Source organism: Amphiprion ocellaris, chromosome 13 (assembly GCF_022539595.1).
Source record: "Amphiprion ocellaris isolate individual 3 ecotype Okinawa chromosome 13, ASM2253959v1, whole genome shotgun sequence".
Taxonomy (NCBI): Eukaryota; Metazoa; Chordata; class Actinopteri; family Pomacentridae; genus Amphiprion; species Amphiprion ocellaris.
In genome coordinates, this window is record NC_072778.1 from 10,197,723 (window position 1) to 10,220,744 (window position 23,022).

General features: G+C 38.2%; 1 protein-coding gene across 5 annotated transcripts in view; it reads left to right on the forward strand.

Moving 5' to 3' along the window:
- The window catches only part of fam13b (family with sequence similarity 13 member B), an 82,038-nt gene that overhangs the window by 18,004 nt on the left and 41,012 nt on the right, over window positions 1–23,022 (forward strand). For 4 of the 5 annotated variants that reach the window (XM_023288227.3, XM_035956336.2, XM_023288225.3 and 1 more), the window contains exons 2-6: window positions 588–739; window positions 3,676–3,888; window positions 9,692–9,904; window positions 11,865–12,042; window positions 13,849–13,993. In XM_023288227.3, coding sequence (XP_023143995.2) covers window positions 3,723–3,888; window positions 9,692–9,904; window positions 11,865–12,042; window positions 13,849–13,993 — 702 coding nt within the window. In that variant the 5' untranslated portion in view covers window positions 588–739; window positions 3,676–3,722. The remainder of the gene's footprint in view (window positions 1–587; window positions 740–3,675; window positions 3,889–9,691; window positions 9,905–11,864; window positions 12,043–13,848; window positions 13,994–23,022) is intronic. The other variant, XM_023288226.3, reaches the window with a different exon arrangement.

A 23,022-nucleotide genomic window follows, 5' to 3' on the forward strand; every position in this document is an offset into this window, starting at 1 on the left:
AGCAACTAGTCCAAGATTGAGGGAAGTTTGTGTGCACAGAAGAAGTGGACTTAAAGGTGTGCCCAGGTGGAGTGAAGCTAATTATCTGTGGTACCAGTAACATGCTGCAGCAAGTTTCGGTTAAGAAGTACATCTTGTGTTGATTAATGACAGTTTCACCATTTTTATCATGCTGATAATTTTGTATTACCGCTCAGTGCAAGAGTATTCGGTATCATGTCCAGTGCTGCTCATGACAGCCAAAGGATGTTGAAGGTGGTGTTTTTTGTTTACTCTTGTCTATGTCTTGTTCATACTGAAATGAAATTGAATATAAAAAAAAAAAAACATTTACAAATCTAGTATGCATTTCATCATGTGCATCATAATACTAACATAATATTGTGATGCAAACATGGTGCCGCTAGTAAAACAACACAGTCACCTTGTTTTACAAGAGAAAGTAGCAACTCATATGTTTACTGACATACCGGGAATTGTTACTAAAACATTCCATCTTTTTATCTCTCCTCATGTCTGCCTCACCCCCCCTCCTTCTCTTTCTGTCACTATCTCCTCTTTCTTTGTTCCTCCCTGGCTCTCCTCAGTGTAGCTAGAAGGAATCCTGCAAGAGGGATTAGCGGTCCGTCAATGAGGAACTACCGGCTCATCTTCTGCCACAACCTGAAGCAACCATAGATGGTTCAGTGGTTTACTGGCCAGGGGAGGAGAGGATAGGACACACTTTCACTGCTACACGGTAAGTACGCATACACAGATGTACATACATGGAGCCTAAATGGTTATAAAACATGAAACACAAATACAATATACTGCACATTTCCACCAAGTACAATTGTTGTGTACAGTGCCATAATGTACAGTGCTTTTTAAATATATCATACCTTCATAAATGACTGGGCAAGAGCTTTCTCTAATAGAATAACTTTGGTCAAAGTTTCAAGAGGACTTCTTTACTGTTGACCCACCATTTTCACCTCCATCGTCAACAGCCTCAGTACAAGATGATCTGCCATTTCTCCACTTCACTTTTCTTCATTTCTTATTTACTCTTTCCAATGAAAACACAATGTACAGTTTAATGCCAGCAGAGAACGACAGTCTGTGTTATGCAACCTGTATAGAAATACTTGTGCAAACATATGCCATATACTGTATCAGTTCCCATGAATATCTTGGGTATTTAATATCGGCTTATACTCAACTACGACGTAGTTAGCTGTCAGTTAGCAGTTTCAAGTCAACAGAATGCAATTAACTAGTTTGTTCTCACCACATTGTTGGCTTTCCTCACAAACAACTGCTTTTAAACTGGCTGTCAGAGGAGGAGTAAACAGCTGACCACTGCAAACCAGAAAAGCTGCTTTCTTATTAGAACACTCTATTCTGACAACCCCATATTAGTGTGTGTCTATTTTGGAGCAATGCAGTGTTCATTGTGCTTTGGAAACTTTATTATGTCATTTGAAATTCCAGGCCTGATAAGGATGTTATTCTGATCTACTGCAACTTTCAACTTATGACTTTGATACTGAAAACAATGTTTAGAAATATAGCCTATGTATACTATTAATACTAGTGCACATTTGAAAGGATTTGAAAGTATCATTTTTATGTACGCCGGGAGTTAAATTTAACTGAAGCCAACTGAGATTACATTTCTGATAAACATTTGGTGATGTTCCTCCTCCTCTGATGAGTGGACTGGACACCATCTGCCACTGTTTGCATTCAGATTAGTCACCAACCGACCATCATCAAAGTTAGACTTTAAAAAGAAATTATTGCCTCAGATTCTTGCTTTTGTTTACTTATCTTGCACTGATTTCCATTCCATTGTTGTTGTCATCCCCTTTGCAAAGGGACTGGAATGATAGTGACAGATGGCATAACAAACCATGAAGCAATGGGAAATTCACTTTGCCTTAATGACCTTTCATGTTTATGAAATTTAGAACATCTCCTCTGGGAGCAGATAGTTGATGCAATATTTCTGTATACAGATTGAATGATAGTGTGCTACATTAGCCATACTTATATATACATATACTCCTGATGTGACTCCGCAGATGTTGGAGTACACACACACAAATACAATTCCTTTGAAAACACGTTTCACTACAGCTTGTTATATATATTAAAAAAACATCCACTTGTGGTCCAGATTTGCAATTTTAGAATCACAGATTGACCATATTTGTAGGTGGAATAGAATAGAATATCCTTTATTAGTCCCACAAGGGGAAATTCGCAACATCACGGCAGCAAAGTGACAGTAAGAAAAGCAAGAAAACACAACTATAAATTCAGGAGGTGAGGTATATGCACTATATCTACAATACAATATAATGAGAAAAACAAGAAGAAGAAGAAGAAGTTTTAGGCCGATAGACTGATGATGATAGACTATATGTAAAGAGCGCACTTCAACATATATGCAGTTGCCAGTTCATTGGCTACACCTAGCTAAAACTCAGCTAGCTTTAGGTCTAACTAACCTCAATACAACAATCTTAGTACAAATCCAACCCTTTTCAAAGAGTCTGATGACAATATGTTAAGAAAGGTGTTGATTCAACATTATTCTGGAGTTATGTTGGGGGTAGGAGTGCTGTTTAATGGTTTTTGGTTACAGTCAGAAGGGCAGTATTTCGAATATTTACTCTACCCTCGACAATTGGTCAACAGACAGAAGATGACACTACAGCTGTTAAGATTCTATATTAATCGTTTCAGTCATTCTTCATTAAAACACTTAAAACATTTGTTGGTTAAAGCATCTTAAATTTGATGATATGAGGTTTTCTTGTCATAATTTCTCTTGCACTCTGCCTTTTTCTGTTTCCTCATCTGTTCTTCTTTCTCCTGAAGGAACCAGGTGTAAATAACCCTGCAGGTCAATAACCTATCGTCCTTTCACCCCCTTCCTTCCCACACAACAGCATATAACAATGAGTAGAACCACTCTCTCAACTAAACTCAACTTCAGCTTTGCTGTCGTTCAGCAATGTTCGTAACACATTATACAGTTAAACGAAACGACATTTCTCCCATCCATTTCACAGCGCAGAAATAAAAGTGTGAATAGTATGAAAATTAAAATAATTATAAGGTAAATTAAAAAAGACTAAACTAAAAAACACAAGCATACATCAGACATAATCATACTCGCTACTGGGGTGACAATGGGTGAAATGAATGCTGTAATCTGTTATTTTGCACAGTATAATGTGTCATGAGTCCTGAATGATCAGTTAGTGTGTAGCGTAAGTGGTAGCTATGCATGGTGTAGAACGTAAATATCTGTGATACAGTGTAAATAATAAATAATACAATGCAAGTTGTAATTGGCATAGTAGGTACGTCATCACACACAGAACAGTGTAACAAAGTCTGTAGTACGTGTGTACATAATATCATGTACACATATAATGTGCATTGTGTATATCCAGTCGCTGGAGGTTTATGTGCTGATTTGGTTTGTTTTTGAACAGAAGCAGTGACTCTGCTAGTGACTCTTCTTCTTGTCTCCTCGCATTTCTCTCAGTCCTCATGATTGTGTTTACTACACTGAAGTCTCATGCAGGGCTGCATCCTTTACCAAAGCTGTATTTCTCACTTTTTGTCTAATCTCACTCCGTTTTTTTTTTTTTTTTTTTTTTTTTTATTTGGAAGACGTGAGGTCTTGGCGGGGTTGTGGTGAGGAGGAGGAGGAGGAGGCCATGAGGAAGAGCGTGTCTCCGTTGCCAGGCAACGAGGGCGGGAGCTCAGCCAGCACCACACGGGTTTTTGGCGTTCCTTTGGAGGAGGTGACACGCACACACACAATCAGCGGCCATGAGGTTCCTGCACTGGTGAAACACATTGTCGACTACATTGAGGAGCACGGTGAGTGATGAATACACTCAGTAGTTCTCAGTACAACTCTTTTTTTTTTTTTTTTTTAAGGGCATTCAGCAGACTTAAGCTGATTTTATTCCCATTTGTGCAAATAGTTTAAAACATAACTTTGTTTAAAAGTTTTTTTATACAGTGTGTCACATCTATATGATACTTGCATGACTCATACACAATCCCATGTGCTTGTGGTAGTGCATTTGTTAGTAGGAGTTTGCGTAAATCTGTCTGCTGAGAATTCTAATCTTTTGTAATCAACAGGAAGGGAAAGTGCCCGAGTATGCACAAAAATTTGTCACATACTGAATGAAACACCATTTTCATTTGACTTGAGTTCACATCTTTACTTTAACAAGGCAGTTTTGATTAAATTGCCTCTTTACTGTAAAAATGATCTAAGTACCTCATACATTCAGCATATAAAATAGAAGCACGAGCAGTTACAAGTTGAAGTCTACATACTCTAAGTCTCTCTCTAAATCTTTCGTGATTCAATTTTACATGTTGCCTCAGGCCTGCAGAAATCTCTCTTTGGATGGGACTAGAGCAGGTCTTTCACATATTTAGGTTTCCTGCTCTTTCTTCATACACTTGTTAAAAGTTTATATTTGTCTGTAGTTTTCCTCAGTTAAAATGTTTCTTTGAAGTTTGTTTGTACAGTTCATTAAGCTTTGATACTACTACTACTAATAATAATTCATAGCTTCTATTCAAACTTGATGCTTTTTAGTGAAGATGTAGAATGTTATTTATTCTTTAGATGAAAAGTATTATCAGTATTAAAGTATCATATATTACTGCATAACTGGTTTCAACCTAAAATTATTAATACTCTTACTTTAACAGTAGTTTAAAGCAGTAGTTTGCACCTTCATGTTAGTTCAGTTATATCTGATGGCTGTTGTGATGTTTCAGTTTCCCATGAACAACCTGCTGCTTTTGAGCTTCAGTGACAGCTCTTCATCACAGTACAATCAAAATATGTTGTTAGGTGAGATCCAGTTTATGATGAATTCTAAAAACACTGGCAGGCAGCTCCACGGTCAGCTTCTTCATTCGTTACATAACCGTTCTGTCAACTGCAAATCCACTTGTGAAAACAGAACAGACAGGGAAGAGAGTTACCTACCAAAGTGCTGACCCTCAGTCATGTTATCAAAAAAATGCTGGTTGACAGCTAAGCCATCTTGCTCTGAAAGATGAGAGAGATGAGGAAAACTGTGATTTTCCCTCTCTGGCAGGCTTTTAGCCATCACAAGAATTTGTCTTTGGCTTGTGACGGTATCTCCGGCTTGTACAAAATTCCTCCAGGTTGGATATTAGATAAAATTACATAACATGTAAAGACTATTGCTGTTCTTGGTGTCTCATGAGAGAAGCAATTACATGACGGTAAAAATGTCACGGATTTAAGAAAATGCTGAGAAATCAATAAATGGTTTGCAGTAATAACTAAAAAAAAAAAAAAAAAAACTCTTGAAGATTGATCAGGAATAAATGTTCAGATAAAAAGCTTACAAGGCAGGTCAATAGCAGCCTGGACACACTAGGCACATCTCCATATTAAACAAAATAAGTGTTGGATAGGCATTTTACGTGGCTCTGGGGTCCTAAAACTTCATCAGTACTTCAAGAAAGGATGTCAAACACATATCTGCAGTGACAAGTTAAACAATAGAAAAAGCTTCCTTTTGTAATTTCCTTTTTCAGTCTGCTATTGTGCAGTCAGCACTGTCAGACACAAAGCAGACGCAAGACACTTTATTTTAAAATCTGTCAAGTCAGTGGACATTTTTTTAAACTACTGAAGTGAAGTGTCACCTCATATCCCCTCAAGTGACGAGTGAAGCAGGTTGGTGGTTTGTGTGACCCGAGCACTGTCCGACCATATGAGGTTATGTAATAAGTCTCTAATCCTCCTGGGTCTCTGTTGGTGCATTAATTAGAGCGGTGCAGGTTGTCAGGAACTTATTCAGTTACTGAAAAGGCTTTAATCTCTCCTAGCTTGTGTGTGTGTGATGACCGAGATTTCAGTAGAAACAGGGTGTGGTGATTGTAAGGTAAAATGTAATTTTGACAGAGATCAAAAACTAAACATTTACAGGCGTGTCAGGTCAAAGCTTGGCCACAAACCAGCTGCCTTGGTAGGTTTTATTTGTGTATTGGGTTGGGCTGAGGAATGTTTGAATAAAATCACAATGAATCAGCAAAATCAGAGACATCAGAGAGAGGCAGTTTTAGCCCCAGTAATTCTGATTGTGGCCGTTTAACTCTGTAGTCACTTCTCGTTACTGTGCTGCATGTAGACTATTTTGTGGAGCTGTGAAAGGGGAATAAGTCCCACAGGACTCCTGCTAAGCAGTTGGAATGTGTTATGTGAGTTATTAATGGATGAGAAACCAGGGAATGAATGGGAGTCATAAAGCATCATCAGGCAGTCGTTTCATAATCTGCATGTCACAAATTTACCACCTAAACATCTTTAAACATTAACTTGCCTTTTGCATTTAAATCTGTTCTTCTGCGATAGCCACTGAGACTTGTAATTACTTCTGATGTGACAGCATTGGGTGTTAATGAGGAAAATCAATAGTGTCCACTTAAAGCACGAGCATGAGTGTGCATCAAACATCGTGGTTGTTGGTGTATTGGGAAGCTGAGTTTCTGATCATTCTTGTGCACTTCTGAAACTAATAATCCAATGAGCATGACATCTAGAGATGGGTCAAGATTTTTAAATATCAGATCAATAAGCTCTGATTTGCTATCGGTACAAACGTTACGTTACATATTCTCTCTCACCACCATAAGACTTTTGTCTATGATGCAGTTTTGCTTTCCAAATCCAAAAGTTAGTTGTCTGTGTTGGAGTCTAAGTGTGAAGGATGGAGCAACAGTCTGTCACACACCTGCAGCTCCTGAGAGACCCTGCTCTTAGTGATGGTGAAGGAGAGAAATAAACGTTCCAAAGTGCAATTACACTTCACTAGGGTTGATGACAATGTCTGTTGCCACAAGCCTAACAGTTCATTTGCATGTAAAGGTGGAAACACGAGCTGCCTGTCAAAACATCCAGACAAAGTTACATCCAGACAAACACGCACTCCGTCGGAGAAATGCAGTTTGACTGCGTAGGTTGTTGTTCATCCTTCTCTAACCCGGGGATGTTATGTAGCTGGTGTTAGCAGCCCACACATGGATTTAACTTAATTATACAAACACAGGTTAATGAATTAAAGTAATCCTTAACCAGCCGATTGTTTAGCTGTAGCTGTCTTCATAAATTCAGTCTAAAATGGTCAGAGCATCAACTAAACTGTCGTTCAGAAATACAGTTTCAAAGCCCACAGAGCAGCAGGGGGGATTTAAGCTTCATACAAACTCTGTCTTGCTTTATTTTCACCCTTTCTCTAACTAAATGTTGGTGTTAGTGGTAGAGGAAGTACTTCAGTAGTTTTCTTCAATCAAACTAGCAATATCACGGAGTAAAAATACTGCCAAAGAAAAAGTAAAGACAGAAGATGAATTACTGAATATCTGTTTAAGCCAAAATGTTTATCTGCTTTATAATGCTGGAAGTTTCATGAAACACAATATATGATATTTTATTTTGTGAGTAAAACCTGAGACTGTGACCACAGTTCCTATAAACACTCCCTTCACCACAACATTAGTCTCTATAAAGTGATTTGATTATATTCATAAGATTGCTATATTTATTTGTTCAAAACAATCCTGTTGCAGAGTGCAGAGTTTATTTACAGTATGTATGAGAAAATAAAGCAATATTAATTCTATTCTTGATTTGTTTTTGACAAAACAGAATCAAAAATTACCATTAAAGTACTGGATCGCTATGCAGTGTAGGTATGAGTACTAGTACCATTCATTAGTGGTGAGAAAGGATGCAGTCTCTTGAGCTTTGTACTTAATTTCTTCATGCAACTATCTCTGTCACTTTTTTGTGGTCACCTGAGGAAAGACGATACAGTCTTTGCCCAAACTGAGTACTGCACTTCAAAACTAGTATAAATACTTTAAAATTTAGTCTAGATTGGCCAACTTTATGTGCAAGGTAGTTTGAGGGTTGATGAACCACTCCACTAGTTAACTGTTTTGTTTTGGAACCAGCCTAGAATATGGCCAAACAGGCCTACTAACATTCATTTGACAATCATTGCCTTTACTTCCTAGTGTAGTCAATTCTCCCTATTGTTATATGAAACATTTGCAGAACTAAAGTAGCCCAAGAGGAGCCTGGAGTCAATACATTAGGGATTACAAATAGTGCTTGATTTTAAGCTATACGTATAAAAAAAGACAAGTGTGTAGAATTATATCCATTACATGCATATCAGTATTTGGTGCTAAAATTATCAAAATAACTTTGGTGTTTGTTTGTGCAGCTATCACAACTGGGTGGTTTAGCAGTAGTAATTACAGATGCAGAAAAAAATTACTTTGCAGCAGATTTATGTGACAACACAGTACATAACATCAACACGGTACAAGATAAACTGATAGCACGTTATGTAAAAGAGAGAAAAAAAGCATGTAATTCTAAAAATAATATCAAAGCCCTAACAGGACCTTCTGATGTTATCTGTTTGTCACATCCATCACAAACACTCAGTGATGTTGTCGCATGTAGGAATGATAGCAGTCCGGGTGGTCATGCTCCTGCTGTTTTATAGCGATAAGGGAGGAGTCAACATACGCAAATGCTTTGTATACATACACGCATATCTTTGTACTTCTGTTCTTAAGTTGAATTTACATAAGCTGTTGCAGGATCTGGATCATTTTACGTGTGTAGATGAAAATGAATATTGCAAAGTTGAGAGAGCTCAATTGGTGTACCTCTCCCTTTCATGTCAGTTTATTTTTCAGAATTCAGATAATTTTCATAAACTTGTAATTTGAGACATCACACTATTTATTTGCATGCAAGCGTACTAGCCATTATTATCACTAGAGCCTGTCCAATGAAAAAAGTATTGTGAGATGTAAGTAATGGAAATCAAATGTAAGCATGGATGTAATTTAGGTTGTATTAACACACTGATGACAATATGGTGGTGAATTCCTGGCTGTAAACCAGATTAATAAAAGGAATGCCAATAACAGGTGACAATGAACATCTGAGTGCAACATCGGTTTCAGATTCTGCGTTTCCATATTTTGTCGATTTGGAAAAAGGCTCAGGTTCAGTCAGTTTAAAAGGCTCTCTGAAGGTTCTGTGTTAGTGGGCGGCATCTTTGAGTGGATTCAGCCTCTGCATTTGACAACAGCTATCAACAACTTTTACTGACCCACAAATGCATCCCGGACAAGCACACAAAAATGTGGCTGCTATGGAGTGGAGACTACAGCCAACAGTTCTGGAGTTCTCCGTTCCTTCGCAGCTTAGGAGTCTCATACCAGAAAGACTGTACACATGTCTGATACTTACTACAAGTGCAGAACAACCCGACACGCATGCCCCATTTATCACTGGAACAAGACAGCTGAAATTTACAAACCTACGATTGGTGTTAATGCAATGCCTCAGCTGTGACCAAGTCTTTTATTTAGAGGTGGAAGCATAAAGCTATGTTGAGGTTATTTTAGCAGTTTTGTTAATCTGAAGTCATGTTTGTTAAAACAGACAAGTGGAATTTGTAAACAAAGATGTTTGCTTAATGACCAAAGCAAGCTCTTAAAATATGAGGGTATAGAAATTCTGCATTAATATACAGTTTCTCTGTAAGGTAGTTTAACCCACATATTAATCACTGCTGCTCTCCGTCATCAGGTCATCTGGACTTAGAGGGGCTCTTCCTGGTTAATGGCAACGCAGAGCGAGTGGACTGGCTCCGTCAGCGCTATGATAGCGGTGAGGAGGTGGAGCTGGAGAAAGAAGCCGATCTGGCGTCAGCGGTCAGTTTGCTCCGACTCTTTCTGCAGGAGCTTCCTGAGCCCGTTATCCCAACGGCTATACAAGGACACATACTACAGCTTCACCAAGGTGTGTGACAGGGTCTGCTTTTCTTCCTCTCATGTCGTTCTGCATTTCTTCTTCAGTCAATCACTCCACCATCTTTCACTTTTTATCCCATCAAAAACCAGAAACTAATCCATTTGTTTGTTGTTTCTCTGTCTCAAGGTTAGTTCATGCAGGTATCCTACGCAGTTTCTGTTCCTCCCAGAACCCAGTGTGGAGCCTCACAGTTTTGCAAATGTTGTGCATAATCCACAAATGTATTTAATGGTTCATTCCATGAAATATTCAATCAGTGCCTCCAACCGTAGCCCCTCAGAATTAACTGGATTTTTTTGTACAACTTTAGTATGTCCAATTAATGTATGTAAAATTGTACCTTCATAGTGTGCATATTTTCTGTCTTACAGGCCCTTGAATTACATAAGAGTAGGTTATTTGAGTTTTTTCCAGCAGTTTGAGCCCTCATAGCTTCATAAGTACATGAGATACCCACATGATTTTTTCAGAGATGCCAAAATCTGGTTTTGCACAATTTTTTCGATCATCAACTTTGACCATCAACATCATTGGGCAGATTACAGGTCATATCAACATGTGGGAAAAGTGGTTGGTTAAAACAAGTTGTAGCATATGAAAGAGTAAATTGTTACCTACAATTTGATACTAGGCTCTTCTTCTAACCATCATTCCTTCTGTGCCAAAACAGTTTTCTAATATAGGCATATTTAAACAGGTGGGAACCTTTTTCAGAGTTATTTGATTTTAGATGGAATGACCTTCATATCAAACGAGAGCTGACCGTAACTATTCGAAAAACATGCAGAGCATACACTATTGTCTGCTATTTCTGGACTTTCATCCAAGTTGATTTTGTGTTAAGCTGTTATGACTGTGTCCATGTCGGCAGACGTTGGTTACCCAAGCTGTGAACACAGAGCAGTGGTCTGATCACAAAATGAAGTGGAAATTAGCTAAAACAAACTATTTCGTAACACGTTTTTTTTTCCATCTACAGTACTGAGGTTCACTTTTCATCAGTTCTTGTCTTCAGACTGTCTGCCTCATCTGTTCACGGTCTTTTAAATTCAAAATCTGAGGTTGTGTTAATAAGGTCCCCTTGTTGCTTAGACACCATCTTTCACCATTTTTTTGTTCTTTCATTTGACAAAAGTTTAAATTTTTTGGGGGAAAAACAAGAAAACCACAGTGATGCAAATCATCAGAATATTTAAATATATGATTCATAGCGTTCCCCACAGTCAGATGAAACAGTCACAGTCTCAGTAAAGAAGCGATGGAATTATAGGTGTTTTAATGGACAGTGTCTAATCACTTCCACAAAAATCACCCATTTTAACATTTGTTCCATTCCTTTTTGTTCGCCTCTTTGCCCTGTCCTCGTTTGTCTCTGTTTTATCAAGATAATCGGCTCTAATCCCCATGTCATGATGGTGGTTGTTCCGGTTGCTTTCATGCAGATTAAAGCTGAACTGTGTTGGGGGTTTGAGGACTCTATGTCATGTCATTTATTTCTCATTCTATTATACATATCTTATAATAGCACTACTGCGGTACACATTAGTGTTACCTTTTATGCACATTTTCCTCCCAACTGCCATCCCGTTTCACAATATTTCACCTCTCCCAGAGAACTTATCCTGCTCGTGTACTCTTCTAAGAGTTTTTAAGGTCATCTGGGAAGGGACACTTTCTTGATAATAGGAATGCAAAGTGTTGGATTTTTTCCAATATGTCAACATTTTCCAATTCTTTTTGGACAATACCAGAAGTGATATATGCACTTATATTTTTCCACCGTGTTGCAGAGAACATCAAGTCTGTCCTGTGGCGGAATTAGTACATTGTTATACCTGCTGTTATTATGATGGCCCACTGGTAGATGCACACATAAAACAATGGTGCAGTTTGTAGTAATGATACCTGCGATGCTGACATCCTGTTTTCTGCTCTGAAACATCTCCAGATTACAGCAACGACGAAGAACTGTGTAGAAACTTGAAGTATCTGCTACAGCAACTTCCCCAATTGAACTATGGTCTGCTGCGTTTCCTGTGCCGCTTCCTATCCAGCGTGGCATCACTTCAGCAGGAGAGCTGGAACATTGGGACGCTGGCCGCCGTCTTCGGACCTGACATCTTCCAGTGAGTTGGCTCTTTTGGGTATTTTGACAATTGTGGTTAATAATCACAATTGTGTACGTTTGCAAAATAATGTGGTCTGTCCAGTGCTGTGAGCTAGGTGTGACCAAGGTCATGCTCATATACCCTGATGCTTTTACCTCAAAACTTTTACAGATCCACTTTGATTATGTGCTTTTTTATAGTTTGCAACCATACTTTTGCTTGCGAAGCAGTAGATGGTGTGAATTGACAGTTGCAATGTGGATTAAAATGTACAGTGGGACAACTGCTATTGTAGCTTTTACTACAGTTTTAAAACATTTTATCAATACACAATTCATTGGACATAAAATCACCTACTTCAAACTGACCCATATCATCAGATGCAGGGCTGTGTTATTTTATCTGATTCCATTTTGTTGTATTTCACAGTAAAGATCAGAGGTGTCAAACTCATTTTAGTCCAAAGGCCACAGAATTTGATCTCCAGTGAGCTGCATCAGTAAAATCACAGTATAATAACCTATAAGTCACCACAACTCCAACTTTTCCCCTGTGTTTGTTGCCACAAAAGTAACAAGTCATTACGAAACACGATCATTCTGTCGGAACTTTCAGTAAAAGTTCATCATGTGCAGACGGTACAATGTTTGACTGTTGAGCTCATGGTTAATCCTTCACTAATCAGGTTTGTTATGTTTGCTAGCAGCCCGCACACAGAGTTAACTACATCATACGAGCACAGGCTAATGGTTACGTAAGAAAGAAGTAAGTGTTCTCCAACTGTTTATTAAACGTTGACTGTTCATGAATTCGGTCTGAAATTCAGGCCATCATCTGAACTGTCGAGTTCAGAGCAGCAGGATTTTGTGATCTGGAGGCTGCAGACAAAACCTGTCTGACTTTATTTTCAATTTTTCTCTGCCTGAATGTTTGTGTTAGTGGAAGAAAAAACTGTTTTCTTCACTAAGCTATGAAAATCACAGTAAAAATACTGTCAAAGTCCTGCATTTATTTTACACTCAAAAGTGAAAAATGAAACAAGTATTATCAGCACAATGTATTGACATTTACTTATTATCTGTTCAACGTGGAGCTTTTAATTCTGATATAATGATGGACAGTTTATTGAACACATTGGATAATATTTTAAGTAAAACATGTCACACTGTCCACAGTGCTCTGATCATATCCGTCAATACAACATTACTGTTGATGTTAATTTAAATTCTTATACAGTACATATGAGCAATCTGTATTCTGTTCTTTATTCAGTTTTTTTCTCTTAAAAAACAAGACTAACTAACCGTATTCTTATCGGTACTTTTGGACTGTTCTTGTTAAAGTACTGGATCGATAAGCAGTATTGGTGAAAGCAGAAGTACCTTTAAAATCTTAGCAATACCCTTCTTTATTTATAGGGAGAAGCACCTCTAAAAGCCACATTTTCAATCTCATCTCCTTATTTGGAACAACTGACTCCAAGTAGATTTTGACGATCATTCGCACAAACGTTGACATACTTTTTTCATTCTGTGCTGTGAACAATTACTCAGTGTGTTTAATGAAGAGGTGAAAAAGTACAACTGTTTGGGTGTTATTGGTGTAGTCAGATTGTGTTTTTTATAATTGTGACTTAAATGAAGATCAGACCACATTTTATGAGTAATCAAAGCATGATGATTCCAAAAGGTTCACAAACTTTTTCTTGCAACTCTGCATAAGCGAAAACGCAGAGACTTTATTCAGTTACAGTAAGTATTAGTGTCTAATGAAAAGCAGTATGCAGTCAACACCGCATGCTCTTCTCTCGTCCTCTATCTGCAGTCTGTCAACAGAAGGAGAGGACCTTCGTGACCAGGAGTCTGTCAGCAGAGTCCTGGCAGAGCTGCTGGACAATCAGGAGGGTCTGTTTGACTCGGAGGACGATGACGTCTCCACGACCAACGATTACAGCTCCATCAATGAACAGGTTTGGCTTGTCTCCTTTATTCCGAACTTCTTAATTTTCTGTTTCTACTTGTATACAGTGAGTCAGTGTCCAGTAGTTCAAAAACAGTTCACATTTTTTCCAATAGGCTTTTGCGAGGGGTTTTGATTTTATTGTTGACTTTTTCTCTTATGTGAATAGTGAAGGCTGTTATTTAAAAATAGTTTGATCACACTCCACAGGGAAGTGATCATTTTATTAAGCTTTTTTCAGTTTCTGGTTTCTCCAGCCTATACATCTCTTCCCTCATGATGCAATGGTTCTGTTTCTCCTCAGGGATAAACAAAATATGTTTTTCATCTATTTTTGTTCACCCTATCATTCACCGGAGGGGTCTTTGTAGTTTTTCTTTTATGCCTACATAATCACAGTCCATAAATCTACTGAATGGCAATAAATTTTTATTTGTAACCCGTTCTAAATTAACTGACGGTTTACAAATAAAAATGTTTTCATAAACAGTACACTAGAAAGCAAAACAATCTACTCATTGTTGTAAGGTAGTTGGAATAGAAAAAAATAATCAATACTGGAATTCATTGTCAACATTCCTGACATAATAGCGAAGAAGTCTAGTTTCATAAGCCTTCAGATTCCTCTTTGTCCTCTGTAATGGCACTGAAACAGTAGAATGTGGCATTTAACACTGTCAGTGTCAGGGGTGAAATTCTTTCTGGGTCGACACACAGAGACAGCAGAAAGATCCTTCTATGAACAGTGAAAGATTAAAATTTGTAAATGTCACCAAACTTCTTTTCCGAAAAAACAAGGCCACACTGATGAGTTTAACAGAGATCGATGGGCAATGAAAGTGAGTAACATGGTGTACAGTTTAGATTTTTCTGAAGTTACAGATGAATTATCTAACATAACAAAAGTACTCCAGAGGGGAGGAAATAATAAAGACATGATGACTATTCCACTTGTCTTCGATCATCATTCAAACAGTCTTGGATTGAGTTCTTCATTTTATAAATCATTAACTTATTGTTGACACCATCAGCAGAACAGTAGATGTAATAAATGCTCAACTGTTTAAGATACCACCAGAATTACCACGCAGCTTTGTTTCAACTCCAGTGATAGTTGTTTCTATAAATCTACATGAATGCATCCCCTACCTACCAAGGAGCTAAAATGTCTTCCTGCAATAACAGCCTGTATAGGAATGTACATAACACTGATATTCAGGTGTACCCACTTCCTCCAGTTGTTGTTGAACTCTACACAGTATTACTCAACAGAAAATTCTTTCGTAAACAAAATACTTTCCTGAAGGATCTAGAAGAACTCCTCCCAAACACACCTGCATTCTCACGCATACTGTACACAGAGCATTAAATAATCAGTGGTCTGTAAATATTGTTTTCAGTGTTCTGAAAATCTGACAGACTCCAGCTTTAAGAATGAACTTAGTATAATGAAGTTACACCAATATTTTTTGTCTCAGTTGTGTCAAACTCAACTTGGATTTTGCTGTTTAGCCAATACAAATGAAGGCCTATCTAACATTTAACTTGGCAGTAGTCTGATTATATTGTATTATTGTATGATAACAGATACACAAACACAATAATACGAGTAAAGCCTTGATTGGTATCTCACATGTGCTCTTGCTTTAATTCCTGTCACATTTAAGCGTACATTGTTCAACACAGCAGGGAGGCTGTAAAGATAATGTTGAAAAGGACAGACTGTCATTGTGAAAGTCCACCCTGGAGAAAAACTGAAACTCTCTGCAGTAGGTTACCTATTCATAAACCTTCAGCTGCCTGCTCTATTGCTTTATTAGTTCATCTGGCTTTATCTTTTACTTTGCCTTTCACGGAGTTCGCATTTCTATTTTAGTGCTCTTTAAGCACTAACGCACATTCTGCTTGCTTTGTTATCTTAAGTCTTTGTTGCTATTATCTGCTACATCCTTCATTTATTCCAGAGCTCCAAAGCTCTGGCTTGTAAAAGAAAGTTACTTAGATTGAAACTGAGCTCAGAACAACAATAAGCTAAAGTGGAAATTTCTTCCATTCATCTCATTGAATTTCCTTTTTATTTTTCACATTCAGTTTACTCATCTTTCTTGTTTTTTCTTTTATACACCATCTCTCATTGTCCTTGGTTTTACTGTCTGGCATGTCAGATGAATGAGAATATACCATTACCAAGAGACGGAATGAGAGAAAGAGCAGAAGAAGAAAGAGCAGACAGAGACTGTGAAACAAATCTGTAAAAACATATCATCTGTGCACTGATCCATGTGTCTTATGTAAGAGAGAGGGCAAAAAAGTGGGTGGTTTGGAGAAGGAGGGGGAGAGTAAGCAGTCAGGAAGATGGGGGAGAAATGTCGAGAGCGAAGCGAGAAAAGAGGAAGAAAGAAATGCAGGGAGGGAGGTAGATCTGGTGAGGCAGGGGAGGAGGATAAGAAAAGAAGCCGGTGATGTAACAATGCAACTCACACCTCCAGCCCCTGCACTACACTGGGGATGGATCTGTGTGTGAACAAACCCTCATGATGGGGATTATCTCCTACATACACCTGCTTTTACACAGGAGACATTGAGCTAAGCCTGGTTACAGACTTGAGAGTAAGTTAAAAATGCCTCACAGAGCTTCGCTAGAACAAGTGAAATAAACCAGTTTAACAAAAAGACAGAAGAGCAGCTCAACTGAGAAACACAATACAGATGGAGGGAATGAAAAAGAAGGCAGCTGCCTCATGGCATGTTTTGGCTTAACTTCGAAACATAATGAGGCAGGCATAGATCTGACAGTGAGAAGTGCTAAGCTGGATTTTGGCTTGTTCGTTGGCAAAACGGGAGTCAGGGGAATTATTGTTTAGGTGAGAGCGAGGCTGTGCTGAGGCTTGTTGTTCCTGTGATGGTGGCAGTGAGTGAGTGTGTTTGTTTTGCTTCACTGTTTGTTGAAGCTTTATAGGGGCAGGGTTTCTATGCAGAGTATGGACAAATAACTAAAATCAACATGCATTTGTTAGATAAGAATATAAAATTTCCATAGCCTATCACAATTTTGGCATAGCTTAGCACAAAGGCTGATCTGTTTGACGGTCAGTTTTCATTCTTTTGTGCTTTCTGTGGATTTAGACAGCGACACGTTCTCTTTTGAATCATACCTCCCAGAAATGGAGCAACAGTACTGTACCAGTACAGTGAACCTGAAAACCGTCCACAGTGTCCCATCTTAATAAGCCTGCAACTGTGTTTTCCAGGGCCATTGTTGGCTTTTCTGTAGAGAAAATGTGACTTGTAGACTTGATTTAATTTGACCACCGAATCACAGGCCTGTGCCTCTTGAGCCCCTTTGTTTCCTTGTTACATGAATGTTGGTGGCAATTTTCTGTCTCATGTCTGAACAAGACCCCACAATAGACATTAATTAAGGTTTCAATTGTAAGATTAGTTTAAAATCCGTTGCTTATGTAAGCCTGTGAGAAAACTGAGAGCATTATTCTTAAATTTAATTCTTTACGCTGCTGCTTACTGTTGTTTTTAAGTAGTAATATTATTCCTTTTCATGCACCAGCAGCTAACAATTTCATAAGCATGCCATTATTTCTGTACATGTATTATCTGAATATAGCCATAAGAAATATTTTGATAATAAAACCCATGTCTACATGAGAAGAAATCCTAACTTTAAAAGCTAAATGAAGCCTGGATAATGTCTTCTGTTTAAAAAGGGGTTCGGAGGCAACTTAACTAATTTGACAGTATTGGACCAGACAGTATTGTTTGTCTATTTAATTAAGTAGTTTCTTAATGAAGGCAGAGGTACACTCTGTACTGTGAACATTAATCACAACTAGTTGGATGAAGTCAATGCATAAATACCAGAGAATTTTACAGTGTTCAGCAGCAGGGAACAGCCTGTATACGCGTTGTTTATACACTTAGATGGTCCTGTGACAAAAGTGATAAACTGTTGAGCAATAAACTATTCAAGCTGGAACATGAAGTTATTTAAGGAGAAGGTGAGAGCTTAGTTGGATAGCAGAGGAGATTTATCTCTATAAGGGTATGTACACTGTAAACACACAAAAATCTGTCTAGGAATACCCAGCTGCACTGTTGATTTATTTACTTTGACTGTCTTTATCAGTGGTCCAGATAATATAAGTTACTGTAAATCAGTTGCTAACACATTTGGAGGTAAGGATGAGTCTTAGATCACACAGCCCACTCACTGCAGGAACGTTAGGCCAGAGGGCTTTTCTCTCGTGGTGCTGCTAGAAGTAAACAGTGCAGTCATACAGGCAGGAATGTGCAAGAAAGCACCAAGGGGAGATGAAATTGAACATTTTTAACCTGTACACATAGAATATTTTTTCCCGCACTCAAATTATGCCACTTGAATGCAAAATTTTTGATTTTCTTTTTTCTCTATATCTTTTCCGTCTGGAAGCTTCACTGTTTTCTCTGTAGCCTCTGACTTAGGGTCTACATATGAGGCTAGTAAAAAGCAGATATTTCTCTCTCACTGATGAGCTTTACTGTTTAATCCAGTAATTGTTTACACATTTCAGTGGTGAATGTGTTTTGTTGCTAGGCATTTATTTCACCTTCATTATTTCTCATCAGCTGTCATTAGTCACTTAAACCTACTATATTTAGTGTCATAGGAAGGCAGAGAGTGGTTATGTTAGTGAAACTTTAATGACTGTCTGATGGATGGGTAACTTGGCTGTATAGCTGGCAACAAAAACTGTTACTGCTAAAACTATAACCGTTTGGTTTTTCCTAATCATCTAGCACGTGTGGTCCAGTCTGTCAGTGAACAAATGAACAGACACCAATCAGCTACAACATTAAAACCACAGGCAGGTCAAGTAAATACCATTGATCCTCACATTACAATGCAATGATCTCCTGGGACACCTTAGCTACTGGCATCCATGTGGATGTTCCTTTGACACATACCACCCACCTAACATTGTTAAAGACAAAGCACAACCCCCCCATGGCAACAACCCTACCAGACCACAGTGGCCTCCCCTAGCTGGACAATGCTCCCTAGCACATTGTAAGAACAGGTCAGGAACGGCTCCAGGAACACAACAAAGTCTCCAAACTCCCCAGATCCCAAGCAGCTCGAGTCTCCACAGAATGCACCAGAAGATGCCCAATTCATGGAGGTCCCAATCAACCACCCACAGGACCCAAAGGATGCCCAGTCAACGTCCTGATGCCACAGAACTCAATCTTAGGTCCAGTGTCCATGCCTCTAGGGTGCAGAGCTGCTGTGGTGGCAACTAAAAACTTAAAAACTATTAGGGAAACTCTGAAGTGTCTGCATATCTTGCTTTATCCATAACTGAAATAACTGGACTTCACAAGCGTGGGACTGAGACTTTGCGTTTCCAATGTTAAAATCAAAGCAGTATCTAAATAACACCCTGCTTGTATAAATGCAGTAAACAAAAATCACTTGCAAAAATGGCAGCACTCAAAAAGTAGGATAAAAATCTCTAAATATAAAATACTGCATTACATAAAAGTTTGAAATCATTAGAAGAAAAATCACAAGCCAGCTCATTTACCCAAGAACAAAATCTCCTTGACAGTTTACCCTCCACTGCATGATGAGATAAAGCCTCACAACTGCAAACGTTTAAAATAAGAACAAAGTGTCTGTTGTTTTTTTTTTCTCATTGTCAAACAGTAACACTGAAAAACAATATTGTGAATGTTTTCTATGTAGGTACAATATATTAACTGTATTGCTGTTCACCAGTCTAACCAAGAATAAAGGGGGCATACAAAAGACCCTTGAAAACCACGGATGTAGGCCACAATTTGAGACTTGTAATGCTCAGTCCAAGTCAGTTGGCATTGTTCTGTGGTCTTGGCCTACGAACAGTTCAAAAGCCAAACTAATGATGTCAGCGCCGCTTGTTGTTTTCTTTGTACTTCATCCTAAAACTTGGACTGGACTTCTGAACAAGGGCCAAGGTCGTGACCTTTTGTTCTAGGGTGTTTTCTGCCCGACTCTTTGCACCCACTTAGACACTCACACCATATAGTGATAAACATGTGCATCTAATATGTACAACAACATGACACTTGATATCTAAACAGCCCATTTCATACAAACAGTAAGTTCTGTTTTTAAACTCTGATTTGTGAGTTAACATGATTAGTATTTCCCACACTCTTTAAATAAGGGGATAATATTTCCAGCCCTGTGAATGACCATGCAAGGTCATCCTGACAGGGGACTTAACTACTCTTATCCTCTAATGTTGTTATGTCACCTCAAAGGCTTTCTGATAACTTACTCAGTGCAACCTTGATCATATTCGTGACTCTGTTTATGCCATTTGAATCAACGCCTATAGCCCAGAGGGTAGTTATACAATCACGCTTTGATGTTCATTACGTCAGCTCTGCATGTTAATGGGTATACACAAGGGGACTTTAGTATTTAAAGTCATATGCGGGATTGTTTTTCCATATCACTGACCAGCAGCCTTGATGGAATATGCTCTGAATGCTGTATAATCCAAGGTCATTCATTCATATTACCGATGAATAACTTTAAATGAATTTTACATTATGATGATAATGTAGTTCAGCATTTCAGTCGAGGTCCTTAGGTCCCAGACTCCTGCTAATTTTTTTTCTGGCCGTGTAATCTGAAATAATTTCACAGTCAGTGAGCACTGATCTGGATGATGGCAGGAGGAAGCAGTTTGCTAAATGGATGTTTTTAGATGTATTATTCCGGTGCTCTATTTAATTTAATGAAGAGATGTTATCTGCAGCTGTTTGTCTCTTAGTTTATCGAGATTATTGTATTCCTATTTCAATGAAGATTAACCCTCTGAACCCACTGGAAGGTGGAGGATTATTCGGGAAAATTACACAATTTATCAGAGCTAGAAACTGTAAAAATTGTGAAAAATGTAGGATTTTGAACTTCCCACAGGAAGGTTTGAGCTAATCACCTGAGATGTGCCAGGGATTTAAGCTTAAATTTAAGCTTAAAATTGTGTTATTTCATTTAAGTTACTTTATTTTGCATGTCTCGTCTACATCTTCAGCAGTTTGCTGTAATCAGTTTCTGTAAAAAACTATAAATTCAAAGCCATTGGGGACAAGAAAAAGTCAAGTGCCAAAAATTCAGGAACTTTTTAGGTGAACTGGGCTGAACTGCAGGCAGTGGAGATGAGCATGAAAACAAATTATAAATGTGGGCACTTAAGAAAAAATGTCCACTGATTCCAAGTAGTTTAAATTTTTGTAAAATATATAATCAAACAAATTCTACTTTACAGACGCATTTATTGCATTATAACTCACCTGTACTGCACAAAAGATAATTTTGAGTTCTCTGTTTCTAGCCCTGGTTGTGCTGCTTCCATAGAGGTGCAGGACGTTTTAATTCTAACATCTATTTTAACACTTGTAAACTGCATAGTTATGGTGTCACAAGTCTTATTTCTTACTTCTAGAACTCAGATTTATGTGAGCACAGTGGAACATAAGCAGATTAATGTGGAAAATCTGCACATGCACCACTCTCCACAATGAAAGTCAAATAAGGCAAGTAACAGTAAGGGAGATTTGGAGGTAACTTAATTATGAATGACTAAGACAGCTATTCAACATTTACATGTTTTATTTAGTCAAAACTATATCTAGATGTCCTGGTTTATTTCATTTTTTTCTGTTATTCTATTAATTTATGAACATTGATGAGAGGTTTCAAATGATAAAGGGCCCTTTAAACTGCAGCAACCAGCACTAAACATTAGGCCATGTGACCAATCATAATTAGGAAGTCATTGTGGAATAAAGGTGTAGGAGTCTCTGTGCATCACGCATCTACAGTTTAAATCTGTCTTAACAGACAACAGAGGCAGACACTGCAAAGATTAGTTTCTGCATCAGTGTGAATGAAGACAAGCTTTATATTGACATGTCAGTTGTACCTTTCACTCCAAATCTTAATATTTCCAGATCCTGTAACAGGGCTGCACCATAGTGCATTAGTGTTTTTTGTTCTAAGCAAATGAGTTGTGTGATGGTGAATGAGGGGCTGTGGTGAATATTAGTATTTTTTAAAAATATTTCCATATCACTGATTGCTTTAGCTAAGATGTTCACACTTTTTATGTGTAGACGTGTAAAATGTTAACTCATCCCAGTGTGGCTCGGCTTAGCTGAACACCAACACAAAGATTTTCACCCCTAAATTGAAATTACATAAGATCCTTCAAGTTGTGGTAATTAAAAAGATAAAAAAAAAAGATGGGACTGAAGCTGTCTAAAAGTAGGATTTCTTTTACCCGTTCACACATACACGCATACACACATACAGCGAAGTCTTGTGAGTCATCCTCAGAGATCTGCACATGTGACGATGCAAGAATTCCCCGACAGCCAATGAGAGCGTTTTGACCAGAGGTGTTTCCATAGCGACGACGCAGTGACAGCAGCAGATGGGGTTGCTGCTAAGAAGAGCGAAGGAGAGAAGCAAATGAAAGGGAATAGAGAAGAAGACAAGCGGAATGATGCGGGGGGAAAAAACCTCATGATGACAAATCTGGTTTAACCTTTTAACCTCTGTTTTCTCAGTTCAGATTAAAGTGACATTCAGTGCATTAAACAACACGCATGAAAGAGCTTGTGAACAGCTTGAATTGCTAGTGTGTTAGGTCGGCTGGCAACATTTCACAACACATTTGTTTTTAAATGATATTAAATTGACAGAGGAGAAGGAAGTCTGAGCTGTATATCATAAACTAGAGCTGAACGATTCCTGGTTGTGTCTTGTTCACATGCTGTCAGCTTTCAGTAAGATGATCAGTTATTTCTGTCAACATGTTTACTCCCCCTCCCTCTCTCTCTTCGTCATCTGCCTCTCTTACCCTTTTCTCCTCCCCGTCTCCCCTTCCCTCTTTTACCAGCAGATTCATTATCACTCCCCTTTTCTCTCCCTCAATTCAGTTCCATTGCCTTGACCTCTGCCTCTAAATAAAAGCTACTGAAAAAGCA